Below are 11,262 nucleotides of genomic sequence, written 5' to 3' on the forward strand. Positions count from 1 at the left end.
TATGGTTTTCTTGTCTTATATTAAGGTGAAATTCGGAAAAGACTTGTTTGTTTATAATCAAGAACTTGTTAAACTATCATGGACATTATTGAAGGGAGTTCGGACAAGTATAATTGACTATAATTAACGTGTTTTTGTGTTTTTTAAAGGGCTGAATATGTTTATAGTCCCTATATTTTATTATATAGTCAAAAATAGTCACTACTTTTTTTTTATGGTGAAAAATATCTCACATTTTTTTCTGTCAGCAATTTTGGTCTCTGCTGTCAATTTTTACTTTGTCAGTAAACGGAGTGCCACTCGGATGCCACATTGACTCCAGTAATTACATGTCATGCTATATGTCATTAACATTATTTAAATTAAAAACAGACTATTTATTTTATTTAATAATTAAAACAACTAAAAGTTTATAAATAATTAAAATGAAGAGAAACAAAATCCTTAAACGATGAAAATACAAAATTGCCAGCAGTCTTTACAAACTCCCAACCACATAAGAGAAGTGTTTGGTGGTGGTGGTGGAATATGAAGAGAAAATTGGCTGGGAAGAGAAAAAGAACACATGAAAACGAAGAACAAAATTCTGGGTTTAGATTTTTGGGTTGTTCAAAAACATCATCAAGATACGGGTTTGTTCAATTTCTGGGTTTAGATATCTGGTGTTCATTCCCGTTCTCTCTCTTTTTTTTTTTAATAGAAAAATTTATGGGTTCTTCAAACCACACTCTCATGAACAACAAGATCTGGCTAGTTCTTCAACCACTCCCATTTTCAAATAAGAACTCAGAAAAAACTAGCAATCAAAGAATGGAAACATGTGTTGTTCAGGTGTGTTCTTGTTGTTCTAGTGGTGATCAGGAGTGTTGCACTGTGCTCCAAGTTTTCTAGGCGTGTGACTTTGTTTTTGTTTCTTAGTGTTCACTGTTTGTTGGATTTTAAGAGAGAAATGAGAGCAATGGGTTGTTGTTGGATATTTTCTTCTTCTGTGATTATTTTTTCTGAATTTGTTGGATGAGTTTAAAAACGTATGATGAAGATAAAGAACAAGGGGAGGGAGGAAGATTAAAATTTTTATTTTAAATATTAATTATGTATATTATGTGGCAATATGTGCCACTAATTAACCCTTAATTTTAAATTTTTTTAACACATGGCATGCCAAGGAAAAAAATGACGGCATGTACCAAAATTGCTAACGGAAAAAAATGTGGGAAAATTTTCACCGGAACTATTTTTGACTATATGATAAAATGTAGGGACTAAAAACATATTTAACCCTTTTTTAAATGCCGTTAATCTTTATACATCTCAATAACATATCAAATGATGTAAACTTTCAATTTAACGGTAGATTTTATAAAATTTATATCTGTTAAAATGTTATTGAGAGGTGTAACATTTGGTGTCATACTAGTTGATGTCAAACTATTTTGGTCAAATACACTCTTATATTTAATTTTACTTTCTTAGTTTATGTTTTTAATTATGTTTAATTTAAGATATAATAAAATCTGATTTAAATATTAAATAAAAAAAATTAAATATGACATTGCTGCCCATAAGCATGCATCTTGTGTAATTTAATTTAATTTATAGAATATAGCATCTCATCAAAATTGAAGGATAAATGAAAAGGAGGGGACTAAATGTTTGAATTTTTTGTAATAGAAGGATCAAAATTGCACAAAATAAAATCAAATAAGAGGGACCAAAATTGCTCAATTTTCAAAATAGGAGGACTAAAATTACGCAAAACAAAATAAAAGGACCAAAATTGTACATTTCGTAAAATTGAGACCAAAATTACATTTAAGCAGGTAATATATTCATTTAATTATCCACTAATTGTAATTAATGATATATTTAAATTGTGTCAATCCAACTGGTGACAATTTATCATCAAATTTGTGTCAAAATATCAAACAACCCTACATCAGCAGCCAGATGAGTGTTAAATTATAAGAGATTTATTTTTACCACTCTACTCATTTTTCCGCGCACCCTATAAATTTACCAAAATACGCCTATATGCTACTTAAGTAGCGAACACCTCTAAAAAAAACCATACCTTTATAACGTCCGCTACTTAAGTAGCAGACCGACATTTTAAAAAATTCTCATTTTTATAACGTCCGCTACCTAAGTAGCGGAAAGGTAAAAAAAGAAAGACGTAGGACGCGCGAGTAACCGGTAGTGTGTGCAAAAGGAGATCTCAAATTATAATCATTATAAACTCAATTTTATAGCAAAATATTCAATTTTCCAAGTAAAACCCCGGTATGTGTAAAAAAAACAAAGTAAAATCCCAATAATTCAATTTTTTTTTGGTAACTTTACAACTTTGATTTAAAAAACCAAATTTAGTGTTAGGAAAATTATTATTATTATTATTATTATTATTATTATTATTATTATTATTATTATTATTATTATTATTATTATTATTATTATTATTATTATTATAACAAGGAAAATTGTACAAGTAGTATAGACTAAACTAAGATCAAATTCCCAAGAAACATTAAATCCTCAACTAACATCAAATTCGTCAATCCTTGCAAATTACTACAACTACAACAGAGTGAGTTCCATCGAGGTAGAGATTTGACTTGAAATATATTTATGACTGTTGTGAAGTGGTCAAAACCAAGTTTTTTAAAGCTGCCATTTGGCTCTCCAGAAGCTCTCTTTTACTCACAATTCTATCAGATGCACAACTGTTTTCCTACACAAAATGGGAAAATAAGATTAAAATAATATTCTACACATTGACTTGGGCGGATCAAAACATACACTTATATCACACAATAAATGGAGGGAACCCAAATCCCTCAGAAATATATCACATGCTTCTCTTATTTTCTTTAAATAGCAAAATGCAAAAGAGTTTAATTCGAATGCACTTGCCAATTGATGTATGCAATGTAAAACAGAATCCAAGTCTTGTTTGATAGTTGAACATAACTTGCATTACTTTGATATCTTAGAGAGTAATGATCAAAACTCTGTTGGATCAAAATTAATGACATGTACATCATATATGAATAATGCATGAACAGAAGTTACTCACATCATCAGGAGCAGCTGATAATAGTGCCAAAAGAGTCACGGTAGCAGTTTGATAATCAGCTAAAATCTTGCATGCTGACTCATCTAGCTTATCCTAACAAATAAAATGTGAAACCAAAATACGGAAAAGTTAATAAAAATGTTATTGTACAATATTTTATGGATATTCGACTCGGGTTTTGCTAGTACCTCAAACACCCTCATTAACCCCTTTAGGTGCCCAAAGATATTCAGCTTTTGATAAAAATTAAATATATTATTGCTAGTTTTATAGTCCTAAGTATTCATTGTTCTTGTTGGAATCCCAGAGAATTATATATTTTTGGCTGTCTCGTGTCACATTATTGTCAACATTAGTGCATAAATGGGTCTAAATATTCATATTGCACATGATGTATAGCAATATAGGTGTTGCAATTATCTTTCAACAATATAAGTTAAGAAAGATGATAGCGTTTACCACTATAAAATAACAATGTATCGAATTTGAAAATATGAAATCCTAGATAGTTAGTTAAATGCAACATAGAAGATTTGTGAATACTAGCATTGCATTATACAACCATTCAAGTGTAATATGGGAAAGATTGCGCTCAGGTATTGGATCTATGCTCTAGATGATTAGTCTCCGCAGTTGCACCCGAAAGATACGTTTGGTTTACCAAAAATGAATAAATAGGATCTATGCTCTATCTATGAGATATTTGAACACCAAACATATAAGAAGTCTGGAGGGAATACTCCAATTACATATCATATCTTAGTCAAATATCACCGGCAGATCATATTTCAATTACAATGGCAATAGATATGGCATCAATGTTTATTTTCAGGCTTCAACTCGATTTTGTATTACTTACTGTCAACAGGAAAAATTAATAGACAATGGATAACCCATGTATTTGGTAACCATGTCAGTAGTAATACTTGGTTTGGTTTGTGCAATTACTATTTTTTCAGTTGTCTTGATGCATAACTGAACCAACGGACATAGAGAACATACCTTCAAGTGAGAAATAGCAACCGAAATGGCCCTTCCAGGAGCTTGAAGAGCTTTATGGTGAACCTATTAATACAAATATCAATTTGATTAATGGGAATAAGAGCTTTTTTATATGGGGGTGAAGTATCACTCAAGTTACCTGGACATAGAGTAAAGACACAACTTTTGGTAGAAGTGATACAGGGTCAGTCTCAGCCGAAACTTGAGATGTCAATTCCTGATAATAACAATGATAGAAGACACAGTTTAAGATCATCTGAATTGCAGAGTAACATTGCAAAAACGACCAAAAGTTCCATGTGGAATCGGCTTGCTTCTAATATTAGGGAGAAGTACAATTTAAGAAATCTTGGCAATGAACATATAAAAACTAAACGAAACTGAAAAGAATGCCAAGTAAATGATTAATAACGGTTAATGGTAAAGCAAACACTAGCTTTATAATTGATCATAAACTCCACCTTAGTAGTTCCCCTTGTTAGATTGTTCTTGTAATTAACTGATCAGATAATCATAACTGATTATATTGTTGATTAATAACTAACTGGTCAGATTTTTTTGTAACTCTTTTAAGTTAGTATCGAAGTGTATTAGAGGAAGAATAGAAAAGTCACTGGCTGGGGAAAAGGGTGTCAGTGTGTGTGGTATCATGTCAGTTGTTCATTTGTATTGCTGTGGAATGGTCTTTTGTGTCTATTTGATTGGCATTACTTTTTTCGCAGAACAGACTCGGTGTATGGTGGGTAGCTTCATCATTATTATTGGTTCATTATTAATGGAATTGGTTCTATCTTATAATTATTGTAGGAGAACTAATTCAGTAACATATCTTGTTATTCTAAAGTTTTACCAAGATTATAGTTTCAGTACCGGAACCATCATCTAACAATATTTATGTGTGAATCTGGCCTCAAATAAATTCTTGTAAATTTCACAAAAATGTAGGCATAAATACCTTACGATATGAATGTAGAAGTGTTCTTTCTAGTTTCTTGTCAAGCTTTTTCAAAGGCAACCCACTGGAAAAATTAACCACAAGATGTTTCATGTCAGGACAGAAGCTCTGGTAAAAGCAACCCTATAAAGTTCTACTAACAAATAAAGAGACATTATTACCTCTCTTCCGTTACAGTTCTGAATGCAGACATGAATGTTTCCACCCTCTATTATATTGAATATTCAAATATTAGTTACAGCATTCAAAAAGCAAACAGCAAAATAAGTTTCAAGCTATAACAAGATAATTTCAGCCAACCAGCTACAATTGTGAATAGAGAAGTGATTGAGTAAACCAATACAATAAGCCTTAACCATATCTGAGCAACCCTTAAAAAAAAATTGTTTTAGAAATGAAAATGCTAACCTTTCCTTCCAATGCTTCTACAACAGCAAGAGCCTTATTTGCAAGAGCTCCTGGAAAACTCTTGGACTGCAAAAGAAAATGATAAATTCGATATTTCAAGTCATTTTATGTGCTCCACTAAAAAAGAGTCTGCAAATATGAGACTATTTCAAGATTTAATACACTAAAAACATAACAGAAAAGCATAACTTTCCAAGTAATGCAATATTCTTACTGATGGAAACATAATATAATTATTGTTCCACATTCTAAGTAGAATTAATCTTCATCTATCATTTAGTAAAAAAAAAATTCACTGTATAATATTATACAGTGCATCTTGTGAAATTAATTCATTTTGATTATAAATATCATCCTGCTGAGTATTATCATTTCATATTTTCCTTTCAAGTCTTACAATTGCAGCTCTATCTCCAGGACTAAATGAAATAGACTCAGAACTTGGAGAATCCTGCACTTCAACTCCGTTCTTTAATTTGTTGTGCTCGTCCTGCAAAGGATTAATCGATAGTGTTGTTAGACCTTATTAAACCTCAAGAAACATCAACAGAAAACTTGCTGTAAATAATACCAAGTCATGAAGAAGCATATCAACCATAGGAGCTGCTATTGTCCTTAGTAAATGTCTATGCAAAACAACCTGGGCATCAAATACACATTAATTTACTCATGTTTCAACAGGGAAAATAATATCTTCAAATTTCAATTAACTTGACTTACAGAAGTTGATTGATCATCTTCAAACAATTCTAAGGCTTTTTCATACAGCTGCATGTTTAAGAAAGACTGCCAAAAAAAAAAATCACCACAAGGCAAAAAAAATTATAAACATGGACAGAATAGATGTAGAAAATACAAAAAGATAATACATAGCACTCAAACCTCATCAAGTTTCTTCTGCAAATTATCAAGCAATTGTTTCATTCTTTCTGCATTGTCTTTAAACAATGCCTTCTTTTTCTCTATCCAAGTACTGATTATTGTAGGCCTTAACTTGTTAGCCAAAGGCCTAAGGATCATTTCAGGATCATCAAGACCTATCAATTTATAGCACATAATTCAATAAATTGGATAAAATGCATATGCAGAAAGAATAGATCTGAAGTCATTCGTATTAGACCTTGTTCTTCAAAATCAGGAATCAAGGCTGTAATCTTCTCCATGATCCATTCTTCTGAGGGACTACTGAGATCATCCTCTTTCATTTTAAGTGATTCTTTCCTAGAACCTGGCTTTGAGTCTGATGTTTGGGAAGATGTATCCTTACCCCTTCTCTGGTTTTTCTTAGATTTTGTGGAAGTATGTTCTTGTTTATCAGGAACACTTTCAGATTGATTTGCTAATGCATTTCCAGTGGCTTTTCCCTTTTTCTTCTTTGACCCTTTATCAGCATGCTTGTTGGAACCACTATCACTCGCCATTTCGCTGGACTCACTCAACCTGCTTGAATCATACCCTGCTTTTACTTCATTGGCTATAGGTAAATCACCAGGTTTTGCAGTGCCCAAAGACCTTGAAATAGCCAATGTCTCTAATTCTTTCACCATGCGATCACAAATGTCCTGGTAGATGGGGGACAGAGAAAATACAGGCATTAGGAAACCAATGATAAAAGAAATAGTTGCAGGAAGAGATTTTTTATTCAACAGTAACTTTATTCTTGGCTGTTGGCTCTTAAGTAATAAAAGAGAGAAGATAAAGAAACCAAAAGCTGGATGCAGCGAGAAAATAAATGATAGAAAGAAATCTTAAGTCCAGCAGGGTGCATGCATACTAATCAAGCATCTAATACAACAGTTATGTACAGTACATGACACTGCAGTCATTTTATATCATCATTTTACATGACACTGCAGTTCTATGGAATGGTCAGTTGGTGACCATGGCAGTATTTAGATCTGTGTTGCATTGGTGTGGGTACGGTACCGGTACCCGGTACCGGTACCGGTACGGGGTACGGCATTTTCATAAAAACTAAGGTACTGGTACGTCCATATAAATAAAATAATAGAGTTAAAATAATTAAACATAAAAAATACCACACTTTAAAAGTAATTTAAATTGTTCAAAAATATCAAAACAGAAAAACTATCAATATTCATGGCTGAAAAGGTTGTGAACTATTGCTAGTACGCTCTTTGTCTTCTACTCGTAGGTTAAAAATGCTGTGACTTTGTCTTCTACCAGTACCCGCACCCGGACAAGAAAGAAACTGAATCGTTCTAATTAAATGAATTTTCCTTAAAAAAAAATAAACAAATTTAAAAGAATGGAAATAGTTGTATAAACAAAAAAAAACGGAATGGAAGTACCCATTCGCGTACCCGGGAGTACCCATTCGCGTACCGGGATCGTAAAACAAAAAAAAAACGGGTACGCCGTCGGTGCGTACCGGAGGTGTACCGTACGCGTACCGGTACCCGGTACGTACCCGGTACCGGTACTCTCTCAAAAACGGAGTACCCGTGCATCACAGATTTAGATGTGCCATTGATTCAGCTCTTCGGAATCTATTTTAATCGAAACTCATAATATAAGTAGCATAATTTTTTTTGCTCTTGACTATACTAGCAGAAAAATTATGTTCATTAACTGAATATTCTAAACCAATATTCGAACTGGGCCTTATTAGTAACATTTGTACCACAAAATCAGTAACGTGGCTTGTAGAATTAACTCATTTATCTTGAGGTCTATATGACTACAATAAATTCTATAACAAACCTTCATAAAGCTGCTGCTTAACACATAAATGTCCCCAAATATATGTGCTTTGTTAGACTGCAAAAAAAAAAAAGAAAGAAGTTTATGAACATGTGAATCAACAGAGCAAAGCATAAATTAATGAGGTGGTTAGTATCACCTTAAGGGCCAATTGTACAGATTGACAGAGGAACAACATTTTAGATGCATCTTGGGGTGTAAAAGATGAGGGCAATAAGGAAAGAGAATCACTCCTGCAATATTATTATGTCAGTCAGGATATGATTGATTGAAATAATATCCAATGTATAACTAAGTACAACTTCTGTAAACAATGTCAAGAGATCTCTTGTACTACATCTCACGTAGCAACAGTCACAGACATAATTACAAAGTCAACATCTATCCACGACAATAATTCTAGTTCTTTGAATTGTAATTTATAATTTCAGTGAGGAACTGAGGATTAATGGAAGGTATTGAACCAGGTTCAACTTAATTTACTAATGTAAAAAGGGGAAGAAGTAGAACATAAACTAGGATTGGGGGTGGGGGGTTATGCTAAGGCCCTTACCAGCTACCACGTTCTAGAGCATCCTCAATAGCAGCATCTAGCATCTCAATCATCGATGGGTGCACAAATGTTGTAACAAGAGGTTTGCCTTCAGGATATCTGGACTAAATTGGATTTTGCAAACTTAGGCTTCATTATGAAAACAAGTAGTACATAGTATTTATTTCACAAATATCTATATATGACCCAAATGGTTATTGTTTTGAAATATAATCAACATAAGAACAACTTAGTTACCTGCAAGAATTGAATGGGCTGGGGAATTCCAAGTTTTTGCAGAACATCATAGCTGATGAAAGAATTCTAAAGCATACAAATGCAGCGGTTCAGTAAACAAGACCATTCAAACAAACTTATAACCACAGTTATCTAGCATAAATCAATGGATCACTAGGCAAAATGTTTGGCATCTTAAGCAAAAGTCAAAAACGAGAGAAGCGAGAGTTCATACTTGTGAAAAGAATGAATCCACAGATTCCTTTTGAGCAACAGCAAATACCTATCATGTGACATAAAAAACGCAGTTAACAACTAGTAATTGATATGGGAACTAAGTCAATCGCATCAATGCATATCCCACAACAGTCGACTACTGCCACTACCTCCTACAGACACTATAATCAGTAAGGGATTACAGACTAATAAACTAGAGATGAATTACATCAAAATAATTTGGAAATTCTCCCAATTGTTGCCAATTAAACAATGAGTGGAACAAGAACTGAACAACTCCAAAGGCATAGATCAAATATGAAAACAATAACATTCAGGCATCAATTTAACAACATCGAATCTATGTCAAATCATGTCACTTACAGCTGGTGTCCAATGCACTCCAGCACGAACAGACCCTAAAATCTCGCCTCCCTTCACAAGTCCATTAAACAAAGACTGGAAGAAAGATCCGTCAACAGCCACACCACTAGCTCCATCCATTTCTTGCAGTAAATTCTGCAACGAACTCCATAACACTGTCAAATTCGTTGGAACCGTGATTCCCCTCGCAGCACCTCGAACCATAGCACTAACACGAGCAACATAAGCAGGAGTATACAACTGCCCACCTTCAAGCCTTCCTTTCACCTATTTCCAATACCATCACTCATCAAATCACAATTTCCATTTATCATTCCAAAAACACATGCAAAGTCCAAACCAACACAAAAAAAAAAAAAAAAAAAAAACTCACTATAGTTCCAAGGCGCGGCTCAAACACAGAAGCAATCAAATCCAAACCAACATTCAACTGCGCCGCGAGTTCCGTCAATGCAATCTGACTACATTCTTGAAGCCTCTCATTAATCTCTTCCGCAATTGAGTCCCAATACGATTCCGTAATAATTTCCCCTTGAGTCAACATCAATTCTCCATGATCCGTTACAATATTCTGAGCTAATTTCTCAACATAATACAAGTCAACTCCAGTAACATCAGCAAGATCAATCACAGAAATTCGCCCTAATTTTTTCACCTCAGCAATCATCTCATTTCTCAGTTGATCCTAACAGCATAATCAATCGCGTAAACAAACACTTAATTAAGATCAATTATAAACTAATAAAATATAATCGATTATCGAAAATCGGTTACAACTTCAAAACACGAAACCTAATCGCAAAAAAAAAATGAATTAGAGAGATTACGAGAGTGATGTATTCTTTGCCAGAAGCAGTGTGAAGAAGCTCGAAATCGATGATTTGAAGTTGTTGCAATTTTTGGACTAATTCGACGACGTTTCGATCGGATAATCGGATACTGGATTTTGCTTGTTGAGCGAACTCGAACTGTCGCTGCAACTCGAGCAATTCGTCGTCCATGATTGGATTTTGATGGACGCAAAGAAAATTTGAAATGTGTTTTGTTTTTGATATGTGTTGAGATTTCGAATTCGGTTGCGTATTTTTTTGTGATCGCTGAAAATGAAATGGTGTTCTTCGGTTTCTTATGACTGCTACTCAAATAGCGGTGCGTTTCGGCAGTTTCTTTTCTTCACTCTCCCTCGATTTGTCGATTGTTTCTCACTGGTGCAGGACCAAATTGGAATATTCGAGAATTTGTGGGCTTCATGTTAATTAAGTGTTCAATACGTACATATGCGGACGCCGTCTGTCTTAGCTAAACTATGAGCAATTTTATTAGCTTGTTGATTAATAAACTCAACACTAAAATTGTTGTAATAATTAGAGAATACTCCAAGCTTGATAATTAATTCGTTGTGTTTGGTTTGTGAACACGATAATTGAATGTGAATAAAAAATCTCCTGACTAAATGAATTGAATTTAAGCTGTAGTTTGACCTATTTGGATCATGAATTTAAAAATGAAAGAGTATTTTGAGGATATTTTCAATTCTATTGGTGCAATTTTTTGTTGGTGTTTTTTTTTCTTCAAGGTTTGTAGTTGTGTTGATAGGGAAACAATCAATATCAAACGAGTGTAAGATTCTTTGATAATTTGGACAACTCTGATCACAATTTTTAGGGGTCAAAATATATATAAGAATTAGGGGTCAATTTAAGAGTTTTGAAAAATATGATAAAAAACGGG

General features: G+C 33.3%; 1 protein-coding gene across 1 annotated transcript; it reads right to left on the reverse strand.

Moving 5' to 3' along the window:
* Window positions 1–2,435: 2,435 nt before the first annotated feature.
* Window positions 2,436–10,859, reverse strand: LOC123924200 (E3 UFM1-protein ligase 1 homolog). The gene is made up of 20 exons (XM_045977009.1): window positions 10,359–10,859; window positions 9,905–10,216; window positions 9,532–9,798; window positions 9,167–9,214; window positions 8,953–9,018; window positions 8,716–8,819; window positions 8,302–8,395; window positions 8,163–8,219; window positions 6,559–7,000; window positions 6,321–6,475; window positions 6,159–6,224; window positions 6,010–6,078; window positions 5,836–5,928; window positions 5,439–5,504; window positions 5,192–5,238; window positions 5,031–5,094; window positions 4,215–4,292; window positions 4,076–4,138; window positions 3,074–3,166; window positions 2,436–2,728 (listed from the first exon to the last, which is right to left on the reverse strand). Exons 1-20 carry the CDS (start codon window positions 10,530–10,532, stop codon window positions 2,624–2,626), a joined length of 2,463 nt encoding a protein of 820 aa, XP_045832965.1. The 5' UTR covers window positions 10,533–10,859; the 3' UTR covers window positions 2,436–2,623.
* Window positions 10,860–11,262: the final 403 nt, after the last annotated feature.

The sequence above is a fragment of the Trifolium pratense genome, linkage group LG4 (genome assembly GCF_020283565.1).
Source record: "Trifolium pratense cultivar HEN17-A07 linkage group LG4, ARS_RC_1.1, whole genome shotgun sequence".
Classification (NCBI taxonomy): Eukaryota; Viridiplantae; Streptophyta; class Magnoliopsida; order Fabales; family Fabaceae; genus Trifolium; species Trifolium pratense.